General features: G+C 39.8%; 1 protein-coding gene across 1 annotated transcript in view; it reads left to right on the forward strand.

Moving 5' to 3' along the window:
- Positions 1-18935, forward strand: part of itga9 (integrin, alpha 9) — a 57794-nt gene extending 38859 nt beyond the window's left edge. Inside the window, exons 19-28 of the mRNA XM_024296510.2 lie at positions 6556-6642; positions 6776-6855; positions 6980-7063; positions 7435-7543; positions 8244-8351; positions 11150-11275; positions 11370-11489; positions 11563-11658; positions 14575-14694; positions 16135-18935. Of these exons, the coding sequence (XP_024152278.1) occupies positions 6556-6642; positions 6776-6855; positions 6980-7063; positions 7435-7543; positions 8244-8351; positions 11150-11275; positions 11370-11489; positions 11563-11658; positions 14575-14694; positions 16135-16233 (1029 nt within the window). The 3' untranslated portion in view covers positions 16234-18935. The remainder of the gene's footprint in view (positions 1-6555; positions 6643-6775; positions 6856-6979; positions 7064-7434; positions 7544-8243; positions 8352-11149; positions 11276-11369; positions 11490-11562; positions 11659-14574; positions 14695-16134) is intronic.
- Positions 18936-19678: the final 743 nt, after the last annotated feature.

Raw genomic sequence — 19678 nt, forward strand, 5'->3', positions numbered from 1 at the left:
TGTTGCATGTATTAATATTGTGTGTGGGAAGTACTTTATATTCATATTGAATATATGACTTGAAGCATTTCCAAAAATTAATTTAGCTTTCTTATTGTTGATGTTGTTTTTTTTTTTTTACTTTTTACTGATCCGAAAAATGATCCGAACCGTGACCCTAAAACCGTGACACGATCCGAACCGTGAGTTTTGTGATCCGCAACACCCCTAATCAGAACCCAAGTATTTCTTATTCAGTCTAAAAAAGGCTCTTCCTCTTCTTCTTCTTAAGGGTCTCTTGCAAAGCCCCTCAAGGATGGGGGGTCCCTCTTTAGAGTAATGCCACGTCAAAAAGTACTCTCTGAAAACATCCATCAGGAAGGCTGCTCCTCTTTCATAATGGAGCTTATGTTTATCCTCCTGCTCTCTCTCTTTTTTTTTTTTTTTTACTCTGTGACAGATAAGACCACCTTTGCAAAGCCTGAAGAAGGATTTGAAACCACCAACAAAGGAGAAATTGAATTAAAATAGACGACGTGCTGCAGGAAGATATTACAAAAACAATGACTCAGTGTCAGTTTCATATAAAAATCTGATAACTCTAAAGCGTCAGCACACCAGCAGCCGTGGAGCTTCACTCTGCCGAGGAACCCGATAGGTCAGGGTGGCCGGCTGCACAAAGGAAACAGGAAGTGAACCGTTTGAAACGATTACAAAAAGACCACAAAGTAGATTTATTGCTCAATGCTCTTTGCAACATTTCTAATTAGTAGCGGAAACATCTTGGGTGATGATTTGACCCCAGTTTTCCAGAGTTCAGCTCTTTTCTCCAGTGAAAGATGAGAACTTGTGCCCTGTGATATTCAAGAGGAGGCTGTGTTATGTCTGTGTTTCTTCTTGCAATAAAAACTGGCAGAAAGTGGTGGAGATGATATGTTTCAGGAACAGAGACCTAACCTCAGTCAGACTTGGAGGCTGCTGTAGAGCCATTAGAGCTTTCTTCTTTGTGTAGAATATCTTCGAATTGGTTTTAAATTTAAATATTATTACTCCGTCGTACTTTCATCATTGACCAGAGATTATTTTTTTCATGCATTTGGCATATTAACAATGGAAACAACCAGAAATGAGTTTGTACTTTCAGAAAGGGATTGAGTGTCCTGTTTAAGGAAGTGCAGACCAGCAAGACTTTGACTTTTTATTAGGATGTCAAATAATGAAAAAAGTGGGATGTGGCTAATCATCTCAATGTTTTTTTTCTTTTATAAAAGTCAGTTTTTTAGCTTGGTGGACTTATCTATCTTCTCAGGATATGAAATGATCAAACCCCATCAGCAGGAAATATTTGCTGTTAAAACATTATGATTTTAATTCTAATTGTCAATCAAGCACTATTAGTTCATGTGTGCACAATTTCAATATTAAGCATGAAACAAATAAATAAAATCTTAACTCCTTTTAGTTGGTATTAAACATCACCACAAAGAAAAGTAAAAATATTTATTTTCACTGTGAAGTTAAACAATTTTACTTCAGAATACCCTACTGGTTCCATATACCGGTACTTAAAAAAAAAAAAGCATGCAAAATTGTATTGTATATATAAAAGTCTATAAAAGCGTACAGGCATCAGTGCAGAGAGGGTGCTTGTGTGGTGGGATGTCACCCTGTTGTTATCCCTTCATTCTCTTCATACCTTTAAAGTCCCACCTCGATCATCTTTTGATCTATTTTCAAACCATTCCCAGTGGTCTTTTAGTTATGATTATGACCTTTATGACCAAAATATTAAAAAAAAACTTGTGTTGTTGATTGTTTTCTAGAACATAATCTCTGCAGTAATTCATCAGAAATCTACCCCTGAGTTGTGGGCTGGGCTGTTGGTGCAGAGCAACCCAACTCGAATCAGACAGGTTTTGACCCACTGAGTGTATTTTCTACATCACAAATACAATATTTAGTAAACTGTATTTTTTTGTTTGCATCATTTTTATCGGAGTGAATCTTTAATATCATCATGCAATAATTGCAACCCCAGAATTTGCACTTGTTCATTATTATTGTCCTGGATAAATGGGATCCCAAACCCAAAATACTGCTTCACCCGGACAATATTCTTGAAGTGCATCATTTGCTCCTCCTGCACCTGAAGTGACTGAATGGAGGACTGGATAGTCACTACAGAGTTTCAGTCTGGAAGCTAAGAGCCAGAGTCACTGTTTTTATGTGCTTTTTTGTCTTTTTACTGTAATTCTTCTCAGCAGTCGTCTATTTCCTCCACCCACTACGTCCTGCTCATGTTTGAGTGGCTTCATCTGAGGAGACACAGAGTTCATTAAATATGTCCTTAGTTTCTAACAGGGCCACACAGAAGTCAACGAGACAACCAGCCGTGCATTCCTACACTCACCACTACAGTCAGTTTGGACCTTAACCTTCCTGATTTTGAGGTGTAGGAGGGCACCCACACAGCCACAGGGAGGCTACAAACTCTTAAGCCTCAAAATAAAATCCAAACTGAGCCCTTTCATGCTCACAGTTCAAACCAGCTCAAAGCTGTGTTGCCCCCAAATCATATTTTGAAATTTTCAGTGAAACGTGGCTCAAACCTGCAACGACCTGCAGAGCTGCGTTTAGTGTTTTCAGGAACAGACAGCTGCAGGATATGCGTTTGTCTACATCTTAATACTTGTTAGACTGTTTTGAGAGGAAAGGAAGTTACGAAAGGATGTTGCCGGGTTGCGAGCGAAGCCTTTAAACATTCAAATCCTGTCTTTTGACTTCTGCGCCGAGTGGGAGACGGTGATGCTGGATGAGGGTTTTCCAGCCAAAACATAACCTCCCTCGACATTCTGACTCTTTTGAAGAAAACCACCAGGCAGTAAACAGCTGTATGTTAACACAGCAGTTGGGCTGGGAGATTTCAAATGATCAGTGGGTGTGTTTCTATGAGTGACATACAGTTTTCCACTGGTGTATTACACGTATGTAAAATTGCACATCGGAAAATCAAAGTAATATTTTTCATTTGATTAATTACCTGTCATGTTCTTTTTTTTGAAGAACCACTCCAATGAAAATGGTGTTTTTAACATGCTCTTGTGGCATTTTTCTAATGATGGAGGGCATATATAAAGAAAATTAAGCTCAGAATTGCCTTTTTGAGTATTTACTTATTCTAATCAAGAAAATGACATTTGAAAAAGACTGTACTTGTGATGGTCACAAGCTCCTTGCATGCTTCTAGACAGCTAGATCCATGTAAATCTTGGTGTTCCTCATCCAAGTTTGCATCCTGTATCTGCACAAGACTGTTCCAAACTGTACAGCTGAATAATTCCAATATTTCTTACCATTTTTATGCACAGTTGATGTTAACTTGGGGGTGAGTTAGTAGCTGTAAGCTGGTGTGTAAATAAATGGGTGAGAGGGATTGCTTCACGCCAACAGCCCCGCCCAAAACTCTGAAGCAAATATCTATTGAACTACTGCCGCTCTGCAGACATATTATTCTAGAAAATGACTCAATGGAAGTCTCATTTTGCCGCAGGTTTTGAGAGGTAGTTGAATGAAATGGTGTTTGTGGCTGAAGTTGATCATATAAGATTCGATAGGAAAAATAAACCAGGACTGTTCAGTAAAATGTGGCAACATATTGAGATAATTGATATAAATTATACCTTAAGTCATATATTCCCCACGATTTACATGTCTGTATTTTTTTACTTTATTTCTCCTTTCCTTAGTTTAGTTTAGTTTGCACTTTCTTCCTTTTTTATGTTAATTGTGGATGAAGTTGTTCACATATGTTGATTAAAATTCTGTTTAGTTTCTGCTTTAGACGTTTTGTGTACTTTTGAAAATCAAAATACAATGTGAAGGAAATACAAAGAAAATTACAAATTTTAGCTTAAAATATCTGATTATAAGTAAAAGACCATTTTCAAAATAGCTCAAAAGATGATTGGAGTTGGTCTTTAAATATGTGACTTCCAAAACTTGAAGAGAAATAAAAACCTCAGACGTTTGGAATGCAACTAAGAAATGCTTGAGTTTGCGTAGATCTTTCTAACTGATTTTCTTGGCTGTGAAGTGACACTTTGCTGTAAACAGGCTATGAAAACCCCGAGCTGCAGCTTCATCGCTGCATACATTTCATTTAGAAGGTGATGACACAGGCTTGGAGACAATACAGTAAGATGAGGCCAAATATCCCAACATCAAAGTAAAGCAGAGAACGGCCCTTCTGAGTGTATTCATATATGAAGCAGTCTAAACGGTCCTGGTCATGTGTGATGGTAAAAATCCCAGCATGTAAGTTATTTGTTCCTGACAGAGAACGAAAACAGGAAGGAGAAACTAAAAAACTAACAGACTTCACCTCTCTGTCGCTGCCTGTATCAGAGCGTTCAATCAACGGCTCGCGGGGGTCTGACGGGTGTTTTGCCCGGCCCTCTGGAACGAGCTGTGTTTGCACAGCAGCATGGAGGAATACAGGAAATAGAGGAAATTCCATCCTTTCCAGATATGCTGGGGTCCTCTGTTTCCACAGCCTCCCCCACCCCTTTGCAGGTCACTGTGCAAAAGATAGCACAGCTTATTTGAACTGATTTGATGAACACACCCTGAGAATCTGCTGAATATGCTGGGATTTGAACAGGGTTGTGCATGGATGTCAACTCTTTTTTAAAGCCTTAGTCACATGCACCTGTACGGATGCTGCAGATTTTTGGGTTGTCTGAGGAGGGTCACAGGAAGGAGCAACCGCATCTTAACAGGAGGGCAGGTGTGTCTTGCAGTTCCCTTGAGGCTCGTAGGGCCACCTTAGGGGACAATATGAAAATGAAATGAACTATTGTCACGCGTGTAGTATTTGTTAGGCTAATGGAAGTTACACACTTATGACATACAAGTGATTTTGTCATACTTTGTCCTTACGCCGCACACTAGTCGCTGGTGAGGTGCGGATACTGGCACCTTACTGACCGTGCGCGAATGCAGCACGCACAGGATATACATTTAAGTTCTCGCAAGTTGTCCACACAAACAGCACTCTGATTGTCTATTTTCCCAAATTCTAAATCTTTTTTCACACCAAACTGTGCAAAATCATGTATCAAATTCTTATCAAATGCTTCTCTTTCGAGTCGTGTCAATGGACGCTCCAGACACATACAGCTGGAGCTGCCACCTAAAGTTTTTAGCCTCATCGCTACATGAAAGCATTGCCTTCATATCTCATTTATAGTTATATTTATAGTAATGTTGAGAGATCGAATGTATTTATTTTGAAGTACTGTCTGGGTTCATGAGGTCATTCAGACACTAGTACGATGAGCTTTACCGTCTACTGCAGTCTCTCTGACCCAGTTTGACGTCTTGCTACAAAGTTCAGAAAGAGAACAGTCAGATTCTGCTCCATGTTAGTTTTGGACTACACCCACTCATCAACGTAGCACGTACCAATGCCTGATTGTTTGATGTGACCCTTCTTCTTTTCCAAAGTTCATATTTTGGACATTTGACACACCATGACCCCCAAAACATGATTTAATTGTTGAGAACCACGCCCCACACTCAAACTATGCCACACAACCTCTGACTGCCTCTGCACATTGACTTAACATTGAAATTTGATGCCCCTAACACACAAATCAATCAGTATGAACACAGCTTAACAGTCAGGTTGCATGTAAGGCCCACTTAACAACAGCACTGATGGCTTTCTTGTGCAGTCCGGAGGGTTTGTGAGATTGGAAAAAAAAAGTCTATAAGACACGCCTGCATCTCACCTACTACACCCTTACATGTTGTATAAGTGTTCACCATGACCTGTCACCCACAGCATGCCCGCAGAAAAAAATGTGCATGAACATTTTGGTTGTACAAGTTAATCTAGCTTTAATATTATCTACAAGCCACCTGAGTGTCCCACCCACGAGGGCAGTTGCTAAGGTCTTAGCAGAACCATATCAGGCTTTTGCATAAGTGTTAAAGCCGTTGTTGAGTACTCCAGGAGTTGAGCCACGTGCACTTTTTCACCCTTACAGTTGTGGAGTATCTGTGCTCCAGCTGACAGCCCCTCAGCAAACGTCTGCTAAAAGAATTCTTCCTCCTCATGGGGTCAAGGCCTCAGTGTTTATACAGTGCAGTCGGCAAAGCTCCAAATTGTTTGGACAAGCTTCCAAACACACGGCCTGGAGGCCGTCCAATTACCCACCCTCTAAAAACATGTGTGCCATCACTGCTTCGTGCACGTCTTTGTTTAAGCTGATAGAGAACCAAAAGACACTCGAGGTCCATCCTTTGCATTTGCAAATATTTAACACTTGTGCAAATGTCTGCAGGTACATCCTCTTGAAAAACTGTGATGCTGAAGTGTTCTTTTTGTTTTACCATCCTTGACTGCAGTACCATCCTACTGGCTCTGCTTATCCAAACTGATTGCTTTGTGGAGCCATTTGTCTCTTGTGTACAACCTCTTCCTCACTCTGTCTTCTTTCATGTACCGACCTCGTCTCCACTTTGTCTGACTCTGTCACCTTCTCTCACTCCGTGTCTATCTCTTTTTTCCAGGAAGACAAGGGGATTTCCTGTGCTCTGGTTGATTTAGACTTCCTGGTTTGCAGAGTGGGATTTCCATTTATGAGAGCACAGACGAAGGTAACTTAATAGAAGTTTGTGCAAAATGTCAGAGCTAACCATTACAGAGAAAATGCTCCTCATAGCTTATATTTTAAAGGGAATTTTGCTGCATTTTAAATTGTTTCCTTTTATGATTTTTCTTCTCTTTCAGTTTCATTTTGCTGTGATTTTTGACACGAGTAAGCTCTCTGGAGAAAACGAAACATTGCAATTCTTGGTTCAAGCAAAGAGGTAGAAACCAGATTTAAAAGTCTTACTTTAAATGTTTTGGCAAGCAAAAATATTCCTTTAAATTAAAATGTACCATTTACTTTTGCAGCTTTGTTACTTTTAACACCTATGTTCTTTCTTTTAGCGCCAATCCAGAGCACAAACTTTACGACAACTTTTTAGATCTTTCCATCCCTCTGATCCACGAGACCGACACCACCCTCACTGGGTATGTTAGATGGGTATGAATAATCTGAATGGAGTGGTTGGTTATTCAATTAAAGTTGTCACATGTTTTATGAGGTTTTTCTCCTTCTTTGTATGGGATTCCAGCTTGTCTGAGAATGCTTTATCATAGCTTTGCTTCTCAAAGGAAAACAGGAGATGTGAGGCGGCCTTGTTCTGCTAGAAATGTGACATCTGATTAGATTGGTCTCTTTAGTGTGAAGGAAGGCTTCAGAGCAAAGCTGGAGTCTTATCTCTGCACATGAACATGAAGGAATACAGACACCTTTAATAGAAAAAGTATTCAAGCCTTTTTAATGAAAGTGTTGATGTCAGCTTCTGTCCTGTATCTGAACAGTGTGTTTTTGTTTGCAGAATGGTAACGCCGAGCTCCTTTGTGTATGGAAACACCATCGACGCCTCACGCTTTGTTCAGTTGGAAGATATGGAATGCAACTTTCAGCCTCTGAATCTGACTTTCCAGGTATTTCAACCAGAGCATCTCATTTTTTCAGATTTTATTTATTGAAAAGGAAAGATATAGAAACATAGACATACTACTTTTTCCAAAACTATTTTGTTGGCCGTCCCTAATTCACAATGACATGCATGAATGAATGCTCAGAAATTCAGTTTCAAAGTCAGTTTTTGGCTTAATGTTTTTAAATTACCTCCAACATCAGACAAATGCTACAAGATTATGTTAAAAATACAGAATACACCAATATCATTAAAGACCAACTTTAGTACCATTGGTACCTACCTTTTCCATTAAAAACAAAATCAAATTTCCAGTGATCAAAATGGAATAATAAAAAAATGAGACAAAGAGGTCAGAGGTTTTCCAAAAAAAATTTTTTTTCATTTTTTTTTCGGAATTGTGTATTTTTTTCTAAAATTTGTTTTTATTTCTTGTTTTTCTCTTTTTGTAGTCATTTTTATTTTTATCTTTAAATCTTTCAATTTTCTGGACAATCTTTGTGATCTTTAAAATGTTTCAGCGTGATGTGATTTATTGGGGTGATTTGCACTGTAGTCCTTGATGAATTCTTGTTACAATTTCATTCAAACTTTATTCATAGTTGTTATTAACAACACATTATTCCCATTTTTTTAGTTCAGTCCTTGTATTTTCTTTTGCTAACTTTCATCTGTCTGATCTGTTCTGCGTGATGTGCCTCTAGGCGATAAACAAGGGGCCCAGCCGGCTGCCTGGCTCCACAGTGGACATCAGAATACCTAATCGGTTGGCTGGCAGTGGACCTGACATGTTCCACGTTATTGAAACTCAGGTGAGTGTAGAATCACAGATTTAACTCATTTTTCCATCTCACCACTGGCTGCTTTGTTTCTGCTGAGCATCTATTCAATTCAATTCAATTTTATTTATATAGCCCAAAATCACAAAGAGATTTGCCTCATTGGGCTTCAAAATATAAACAATTGTTAAAAACTAAACAGACTACATAAACTGGTTATCCCTGCCCTTAGACCCTCCCTCCCGGTAAGGAAAAACTCCTAAAAAAACCTGAGTCAGGAAAAAAGAAGAAACCTTAGGGATTCCCACATGAGGGAGAGATCCCATCCCAGGACGGACAGGCGATACCAGAACAGTTAAAGAAAAATTAGCTTCTACAACTACGAATCTAAGAGTTCATTCAGATAAAGCTGAGGGACAAGTGATGATGAAGTCCATAGTCAAGCTGAAGCGGAAGTGCAGTCCACGACCAGGAGGGAGATGACCCAGCAGGAATCACTCTCACTCAGAGATGCAGGATGGTGTCGGGGGCGTGGTCCACGGCCAAGAGTGGGAGCGTGGGCGATCCACCGGGCATCTGAAATCTCTCCCGCTCCCCAGAGGAGAGTGGGAAAGAAGAACAACATGTGAATGGAACTGCACCACAAAAGCATGGAGAACTAAATACAATAAATAAAGAATAGAAGAGAGGAGAAGTAGATGAGAATAGAGAACAGAACCCCAGAGCTGATCTGAAAAATAACGCTGATGGAAAATCTAAATTTATATTTAAACGCATCAATATTAATTTATTAATCTAGCCTCATAAGGACCACAGGAGAGGGAATATTCTCCGATTACTAGCTAGCCTGGCAGAACGCCTGTCCAAAGAGGAATGTTTTAAGGCTAGTTTTGAAGGTAGAAACTGTGCTGGCCTCTCTGACATGAGCTGGGAGCTTATTCCATAGAACAGGGGCTTGATGGCTGAAGGTTCTACCTCCAACTGTACTTTTAGAAATTCTAGGAACTACAAGCAGTCCAGCATTTTGTGAACGAAGTGTTCTGACTGGTTGGTAAGGAACTATGAGATCTCTAATATAGGATGGGGCCACACCATTCAGAGCCTTATAGGTTAACAGGAGGATTTTGAACTTTATCCTGGATTCAACTGGTAGCCAGTGGAGAGAAGCTAACACAGGAGTGATGTGTTCTCTTCTACTAGTTCCTGCTAACAATCTTGCTGCTGCATTCTGGACAAGCTGAAAACTTTTTAAAGAACTTTTCGGGCATGCTATTAGTAAAGAGTTACAGTAATCCAGTCTAGACGTAACAAATGCATGGATGAGTTTTTCAGCGTCACTTTTAGATAACATATTCCTGATCCTAGCTATATTACGTAGATGAAAAAATGCAGTTTTACAAGCTTGAGATATGTGAGCCTTAAATGATAAATCCTGGTCAAATAAAACCCCTAAGTTTCTGACTGAAGAATTGGAGGCAACATTTACACCATCCAAGGAGACTATCTGATCTGAGAGAGCATCTCTCAGGTGTTTAGGACCCAGTATCATGACCTCAGTTTTCTCTGGGTTCAGAAGGAGGTAATTAATTGTCATCCAGGTCTTAATGTCTCTGATGCAGGAATTCAGTTTCTCTAGGTGGTCATTCTGGTCAGGTTTAATGGATAAATACAGCTGTGTATCATCTGCATAACAGTGAAAGTTAATGCTATGTTTCCTGATTATGTTTCCTAAGGGCAGCATGTAAAGCGTGAACAGAATGGGCCCTAGAACTGAGCCCTGAGGGACTCCGTAGCTAACTCTAGTACAATGAGAGGACTGTCCATTTACATTAACAAACTGGTGTCTATCAGATAAATAGGATTCAAACCACTGGAGGGCAGATCCCCTGATCCCTATATACCATCTGAGCGTGGGGCTCTGCTGGATCTGTGAAAGCTTAACCCAGACTGCTGACATGGTGGCTACTGGAGGTGGCCTTCTACTTTGTTCCCCTGCATTATGGATTGAGATAAAGAAACCCCATACTCCCACCGGGATTGAATGTTTTTTCAACCTCCGCATTGCTCGCCTCAGGTCATAGGTCATTAGGAAGCATAAGCTGTTAATTGTATTTACTGTGAAGACAGTGTTGGCGTGTCCCGCCCCCCAAAGTCCATCTGGAATCACTTTTATGGGATCAGACAGCTTGCACGAAAAAGGAATAGGACACCTGCAGAGCTGGCCAAAAGCCCGTACCACCCGAAACCTGGGACGGCGTTTCATAAACAGCATTAATGCTGTCCAGCCTGTGACTGGACGCTTTTATTTTATGGCCAGATCCTCTTACAGTTGTACAGATTTGTTGGGTACTATTTATGCTCACAAACCTTCAATATTTACAGTGAAAAGTCTCCCTTTAGGGATTACTGCGGGCTAAAGATAATACACTAACACACATGAGAATATGAGAGCACGCTGCAATAAAAGCCAGACATGCAGGGAGGCAGGCGAGCCGACAGCGAGGAAGGCCAGAGGAAAGCTCCCGCTCCGGAGCTTCATGTCTGTGTGACGAGAGGGGAAAGGGGAAGTGCTCCCTGGGGGCTGGGCAGTAAAGGAGACACCTCTAAATCACTCCATATGGGAAATCTGTCTGGGAGGGGTACCGCCTTCCTGTGAGCCTTCGGAGACCCCACAACAATAGTGGGATTGGGCCATTAACAGTGACAGAAGTTCTGCGTTGGCACTTTTGATTCCAACCTATCCGGCTTTCCTCCACGACACATCTGCCTGAATATTTATTGAAACAAAAGTCACGGCGCCTCCGTTTTTCTATTAAAACGTCTTGTTTCAGGTGGCTGATGGTCGGGGAAACTGCACCCCCCACAGGAATCCCACCCCATGCACCATCCCCCAGGACAAAGAGAGCATCTTCCACTCCATATTTTCATTTTTCACCAAATCAGGCCGCAAAGTTTTGGTATGTTGTATTCAGCTTTCATTGCACTTTCACAATAAAAGACTCCTGAGACTCCAGCCTCCTCATCTCTCGCTCCCTGACTCCTTTTCAACAGGACTGTGACCGACCTGGAAGAGCATGTATGACCATCACCTGCACTTTGGGGCCACAGTTCATAGATGAAGCTCTGAGCATAGATCTAAAGCTTCTCCTCAACACGGAGATTCTGAAACGAGTAAGTCACCTGTTAGGAAAGTAATTAAGGAATCGACTGTTGAATAACGAAGCGTCACCTTCTCCCCCTGCAGGACAGTTCCTCCGTCATCCAGTTTGTGACCAGAGGTAGCGTGCAAGTAAACAACAGGGCAGCGGAGGTCCCGAACGGCCTGCAAAATGACATTTCTGTAAGTTAAGAGTGAATTTAAAGTACCACATGTTTTAAAAGCAATACTAAGAGTAAAAAAATGAAGAAATAGAAACCTTTTGGTAAGTTTGTTGATCTTAGAACATGTTGAAAGAGCATAAACCAGGGATATTGTAGATGAATTATCACAGAACCATATTGAAAGTCTGAGCAAAAACTGTTAATAACTGATAAGATTATTGCGATCAGCAATACGCTGAATCACCAAAACTGTAGCATTTAACTAATGAATGATTTCAAATTCCACATTGATATGTTTTAAGAAATTGGACAAAATGCCTGTGTAAATTACCTAAAAGAAACATAAATACATTTTTTAAAACATTATTAAACAATAAAAATTAAGATATTAAAGTCACAAGCTGTGTTGTATGGCCTGCAGGTGCTATAGGCTCCTCCCTCAGTAGCTGACCCTGTCACTCTCCCTTTCTGCCCCTCCCACCGTGGTCAGAGCTGTACATGACAAATTCATGAAAAGACTCTTTTTGAAATGACGACTTTTTGTTGGTTTTATCACCATTGCAACCATTTTTTGTTTTGGTCCTCTGAGATTTAACAACGGGTCTATGTCATTTTAGAAGTATTGGCAAAAGTAAACTTTTGGATTTCTTTGGAAACTGAAGTTTTTTGTTAACCACACCCACATTCCTAATATGTTTACATCATATGTCATATTGTTTTGTTCCACTTGATCCAACAATTCATGTATTACATTTTCACATAATTTAAGTAAAAATGTGCGAACAACAGGTGACGAACACTTTTGTGAGCTCACCACGCTAGCGCCATTCAAAATCTACAATCTTTAAAACCAAAATTGTTTTTCATAGTAGTTTCCCAATGATGCTGGAGGACTTAGGAGGCGATTGGGATGACTAAGAAGAGTTAAAATTTGTAGAAAGTATTAAAGGGCACTTTTTTTTTTTTGTTCAAGTTGACTCTTATATTGGAGAAAAATGTGAAAATTGACAAATTTCACACTTAACCTAAAACCATAAGTTATGTGGCCATTCCATAACAATTTCTATTCTATTCTATTCTATTCTTTCTTTTGTGCTCTAAATTTAAATAAATAATTCATAATAGTTCCATTAAAAATATTGAAATTGAAACCCAATAAACAGGATCAAGTTTAAATCCCTGTAAATGACGGTCAAACTTTTAGTTTGTCTCCCTCAGAAAACACCGTCTGAACTTGGACTCACTGGTTCTGACGGAAGAACTGCATTTGCTGCTTTACTTCACTAATAAAAATAAATGCATCAGCGAGTGTGTGCATGTTATGATCCTGACATGCAGTCCATTTTGCTGTGATTAGACAATCTCTGAGCTGGCTAAAGCGCTCCATGAGGTCATAAAGGCTGTGAGTTTAGGGAGCAGCTGGGGGGCTGCACGCATGCTGTGCAGTTTAGTTCGATTTGCTGTTTTAGCTGCCTCCCACACACATGTGCGAATTCGGACCCTCCTCCCCCGTCTGTAGTTTACTGAGTGATTGAACAGCCCTCCAAATCAGATTTGATAATTATATTGAGCACCCCGCAGGCTCACGGTGGCATCATTTGAGAGATTGCGGCGGCGACGGGGTTGCAGACCGGCTGACCCTGCTCTCCTTGGTGGTGCAGGAAAAATTCCGGCCTGCTATGAATATGTCCACGCGGAGTTGCTCTTTCAGCACTTAGGGAGTGAGCTCCATCCAGTGACCTTTGCCTCTGAGCTTTAGCAAACATGGTTATGTTCTCCCTCAGGATCCCTCCAGCCCAGAGCCCAAACTGAGAATGTGATTTGTGGTGCCAGATTGTACTGAACGCAGCAAGTCTGCCGGGTGTCAAGCTTGGTCTTAATCACCCGCGACATGTAAACAAACCATATAAAATGCACCGTTTTCAGCATAAGCATTTCTTCCATTTTTACATTTGAGAAAGCAGAGCCAGGTTCAGTGGATTTTACCTTTGGGAGCCACAAAAAGTTAAATTTGGAAAGTCAGAGAGGAGCCTTTTTTTCTGGACATGCAAACGCCTTAGCACACACATGAACAGCGGAATTCCATCGCCTGAGGTCATAGCTATGTGTTCATGGGGCAAACTATGCAGGACTGAGATCATTTTGTTCTTGTCCGTTTGGATTTGGGACAACAGCTGGTTCCTAGTGCAATATTTCAAATTAAAAGATATTCTTTAATGGTCTCAAAAATGATCCTGCTACTCTTTACTTGTGAGATGTAAATGAAAATACAGAATCTTTACTGTTGTTTGAGACCATTTTTTTCAAAAGTTATTCTTTGATTTAATAACTTTTATTACTGTTGGCGTCTTTTTTATTCACAAAGACGCCAACAGTTTGAAAATTGATCATGGAGGAGAAAATAATATTGTCTTGCGCCTGGACAGAATATTACACCAAGTCTTTCATATATCGGAATCTATTGGAAAAAAAAATCATGGAGCAAGATTTGTGAAATTTGCACCACTTTGTCCTTTTGCACCAAAACTCTTCCAACTGAAGGTGGCAGACGTGCTGGAAAACTGTAGAAAAAGACGTCATCATAGTCTTTGAGCTTCATCTTTCAGGGTCTTTCCAAACCTCTTAACTGCTAAAATCCTCAAATATTTCAGATTCAACTGAAGAAAGACATTGACTAACAGATGCTATGTTGCAGAATTGCCTAAAATGACAGCTCGTTGCATCAGTTTAAAGATGTTTTTTACATAGAGAAGTATCCTCCCACCATTAGCGCCCTGGAGCTGGCACCATTCCCCGTCATGGCTGCATCTCAGAAGAAAAGAATCCTTAAACAATATTACTAAACAGATTAGGGATTTGTCTGACTTTAATCTGCATTGTCTCAACAGCAGCACATCACTTGTGTACATCCTCACTTGAGTTTGGTGTCTTTCAGCTGGTGTTTGAGGCGCTGCACAGTCAAGAGCCGCGAGGTTACGTGGTTGGCTGGATCATCGCCATCAGCCTTCTAGTGGGAATCCTCATCTTTTTGCTGTTAGCCGTACTACTCTGGAAGGTAAATCAACACACGGACACAGATGTGAGCAACACTTAGTGTGACAGGCAGGAGCGATGTGTTTACCACTGGTCAAATGTCAGCACAGTATCCAGTTCAGCAAATACAGCTGGAGGTCAGAGAACGACATGGAAGGAGTCAGAGAGCTTTCTTGGGCTCCTTGACAACCATGAACGGGACAAATCACAAACTTGAGCTCTAATTCACACCATACCACTCACATGAAAGAGAAATCCTCAGGGAAATGGTAATTAAACTGATATTCAGGGGCCCTGTTTGCACAAAACTCCCTTTCTTGTTCTCTGCTTCATCTTCCACTGAGAGGACCACAACTAAACCTTGGAATGTCGGTCCAGAGATGCATTCCTCACCATTCCCCAGGTCCTCGAATCCTGCCAAAACAAACCCCACTTACAAGAGCGGCGCATGTCCCTCATTGCTCATATCAGGAAATGCCTGAGGAGAGCACAGGTCTGCATCAATAAACTTTAGCAGCTGAAGGTGCAGATAAATGAATGGAGTCGTAGCAGGAGAGGCAGCGGGTGTTTAGACACTCACCACTCTCTCCTTTTTCCTTTACATTGCACTTGGTAAGTGGAAGCTATACTTTTGTGTTATATAAACAGTTGTATAGTTTTAAATTCCAGGAGAAACATCCCATTTCCACAGGGAAGAACGTTATTTGCTGCAAACATTTTCCTGATTTTTCAGATTAACTTCAGACTTTGGGTATTTGTGGCTGAGATAACTTCTCATGGTCCTTCGTTTGTCATCTGTTTCAGTTCATCTCAGATTGCAGCTTTTCACTTAAAGGTTTATTCCATCACAGTGAATTTGGGGCCCGACTTGTTTTGACATATGAAACTATGTTAGTTTTGTAAAACAAAAGAAGCTGCTAAAACAATAGCTATTTGAGATAAAACTTGACCACTGATGCATTTTAGGATCTCTTCGGGTGAAAATTGTGCTTTTTGTGTTTTTAACATGTTCTTGTGGCATTTTATGACGATAGAGGAGATGTATTGTGAAAAATAAGATCAAAACTGCATTTCTGAGTATTTCTTGATTAAACTGTTGGGAATCAAGAGCAGGTGAAAAAAAGGCAGTTTGAAAAATAACTTTTTTGATAGAAAATAGAAAATATGCTGGGCGGGCCACAACCTATAATACAACGTTTTTTGATTTTGACTTAAAACTCCATAATTATAATTAAAAGACCACTGAATATAGATCAAATGATCAAAGTGGGTCTTTAAAAACAATATGGAACTCTAAAGCAGCAAAACAAACAAAAAAAGCTAAATACAGGATAAAATCACAATTAAAGATTTTTTTTTTTTATGAAAAATGCCAAATTGACCAGGTTTTATCACCTCTTTGCTTTGCTGCCACACATCTGCTTGTCAAACCACTAAAACTGTTGTTCCTCCCCTTTGACAGATGGGATTCTTCCGTCGGCGCTACAGAGAGATCATTGAGGCCGAGAAGAACCGGAACGACAGCGATGAAAGCTGGGACTGGATGGAGAAGAGCCACTGAGATTGTGGACGGGGTTCCCAGAGGAGCCAGTGAGCGTAGAGACGGGGTCAAGACGGATCCAGTAGCACTGGGTGTCACAACCCAGCCACCCTTAGAGGCACCAGGTCCTTCAAGCCTTCCATATGTGGAAGAGATTTATATTCTCCATATTTTTTGGGGACTCTGAGATGGGGATTCTGAGGCGACAGTTTGGCTTGCGAGAGGACACTTGCCGTGGAACCTGTATAGGCTAATCTCAAACGGAAGGAACTCCCGGCCTGTGGAGTCGGAGGGATTTGAAGACAGCATGAGTACTGATGGACAACTAAACCCTCAGGGCTGTTTTAGATAGCAAATTTATTTTTATACACACACATCAAGCCATATTGTAAAAAAAAAAGCTGAGGTTTTAAAGGCTATTATAAACATGCTGTTTGTTTTCTTTAAAGCACTGATGTAAGGTAAGAAGGAAAGAATTGTTCCGTATCTGTGCCAAAGACATGTCCCATAAAGTATGGAGTTTATTTAGCTTGTCCCTGTTGCTGGGAGTAAAAGATTTACGTTCTTTTGTCAAATTTGTAATCCCATCTAACAAACCATTTACAGTCAGAGCTAATTCTGCACGATAAAATGTCATTTTCAACACGGGCACATTCAGGCTGTGGAATGGACAGTGGTTTAGCTTCCTTTTTCAGGTTTTCATCCAATCAAATTGGGCATTCACCTCCACAAAGGTGGGACTCTAGCATTCCAATTGTTCTGGTTGAAAAATATTTTCAGAGTCAGACATTTTGAACAGAATACACTCCTGATCAACATCTTTAGACCTGTTATGAAATTGCATGAATTTGCATTTTGCTGGATTCTAACAAGGTTCATTTCGAGTTCTGAAATGTAAAAACAAGAGAGGGGAACAAGAGGCCAAACATTTTGAGAAGACAATTTATTTAACTGAAATGGACTGTTCATCAGATGACCAAAAAAAGTAAAAAAAAAGCATCCCAAACCATGATGGTTCCTCCTCTACTGTGTCATGCAGAAAACCTTTTAGATGGGATCTCTCTGTCGTCACAAACATCAACTTTACATTTTTTTTCTCACCATCAGAAGATAACTTTCTTCCACTTTTGGATGTCCCATGTTTGCTGTTCTCTTGCAAAGCCCAACAGCACATTTCGTGATGGAGGAGTGGTCTTTGAAGACGCTTGAAGATACTGTCATTACTGGGCAACTGTCAGCACCAGTGATGGTCTTAACTTGGGTCAAGAACCATCCATGTCTGAACAGACGTGGCTCGCTGTCTGGGACATTTTTTGGATCTGCCACTTGATGTTTTTATTCCATAATAATTAAAACTACGGTTTTACTGTTTCTAACCAGCAGTGATGGCTTATACAGCTTAACAATTCTGCCACTTTCAAAGAAATTAAGATTTTTTTTTTTTTACCATTGCCAACAAGAACACATAATAAGATTATTACTCATCAGTTTGTGCTTTTAAATGCTGTGATTTTCAATGAATTGGCAACTACAAATATTTTGCTCCTCTTTCTACGTTTTGCATTTTGAAGCTCTATTTAGAACCTTGTTAAGGTCCGGTTGTGTAAAAAACAAATTAGTGCAGATTTTGATCAGGAGTGTGTACGACTGCTTTTACAATAAAGCGCTCAGGTATGCTGCAAACTTTTCTGATAGATTTGATTATATTTGATCCAAGCTTATCAATTGCACTGCAAAAACAAAATTTTTAGACAGTAAAAAAAATGTTTCAAGAAAAATTGTCTTGCAAGAAAAATCATTTTAGTTTGAGACAGCATGACGTAGTGACTGGAATTGTTTTCCTAAAATAAGAAGATAGAGAGACCAGTTTTTTTTACCCCAAAATGTTTCAAATTTTAAAAATGTTTGCCTGTTTTTGCAGTGCGTAGATAATTTTTGAACTTAATAAACTTATTTTGAGGTAATTTCTGAAACCTCAGCCAAGCAGACCCCGTTTCATGACGTTATATGGGCTGAAATTTGAGATGGACGGATGAAAGCATGAGTCTGCGCCATGTCATGAGTAATGCCCCCAAAATAGGTGGGACCTTGTTGCACTCAATCATTTCAGAGAAACAAACTCTTCGGGGTTCCTGAGAAAATCTTCCTGTGAGAGTCTGAGAATGTTGCTGCATAAAAATCTGTCGCCATTCAATTCTACAGCAGTGTTTGGACACAATGATAAAACTTTTATGAGTTTTTCTTTAAAAAAAGTTGGAAAATTGACTAGGTTAAAAGTGTAAAAAGTTCATAGCAAAACATAAAAGAGGATTTTTTTGCACAACAATCAAAATCACAGTTTTTTATTCACTATTATAAACTTCACTTTTAAGCCACTTTATGGATCGCTCTGCAAGCACCACCTTTTTGGAGCTGTGTGTGAATCCTTTCACGCTCTAGTGTTTCAGAACGCTCCACACGTCCATGTCCTCCCTCTGCATCGCTCAAGCAGACACTTTGCTTCATGTATGTTAGAAAAAGCAACAACACTTGACTTGTTTGTGTAAAGGCGTAACTGTGATGATTATACTTTGATTCTGTTTGTCGTCACCCTTAATCACGCCCGTGTCGGGGTTTTGTTCTGAATATACTACTGTCACTGAGTATCATTTCCATTATAGTGTGTCGTATGTTTGATGTTTGAGCTGCATATTTATCTGTTGATAAATTTCAGAATGACATTAGCGAGGTGCGTCTGCTTTTTGGTCAACTGCTTCTCTGTGGATTTGGAACGGTACGGTGCTCTCTGCTGGCAGCACTGCAGCAAGTGAACCTCCAAAAAGAGAAAACACAAAACTACTGGCGTATTTTTGTACCATTCACAAGGTTTTTATGAAATTAGAATCAATTCAAGTCAATTTCCAGAACATTAGGGCCTTAAATGGCATTAAAAATCATTAGGTAGTACAATTTCTTGCAGGTTTCAAGCCTAATACTTGCATTTTGGCACTATCCTTCACTCCAATGGGAATAAATTACATACATTAATAAAACCTCCAATGAAAACAACAATTTAAGGTATTATGCAGTACATCTACCTCAAACATAAGAACCTAAAGTTGTTGTTTTCCAGCTGTACTTTCTTTCTGAGGCTGAAAACAAATTCAGTTCACTCAAACTACAAAGACTAATCAAAATAACTGCAATATTTTAAGTCATAGTTTGATTTAAAGACTTAAAATGAAGGAATTAATCAAGTAAAAGTACATATTTTGTGTTGATTCGGTGTAAATGTTGCGTTCATTAATATTACATACAAAAATGGGGTTATATTAGAGTTGACCATTGTTCTGATTTCTGCAAAAAAGAAGTGGAAGAAAAAAAAACTTGAGTCTCTTATCTTTTTCATTTTGTTTTGGACAACAAGTTTCTTTAAATCACCATAAAAAATTCTGTTTTTGGATCTTTAAAAAAAATGAAGAAACTG

This window comes from Oryzias melastigma, linkage group LG15 (genome assembly GCF_002922805.2).
Source record: "Oryzias melastigma strain HK-1 linkage group LG15, ASM292280v2, whole genome shotgun sequence".
Taxonomy (NCBI): domain Eukaryota; kingdom Metazoa; phylum Chordata; class Actinopteri; order Beloniformes; family Adrianichthyidae; genus Oryzias; species Oryzias melastigma.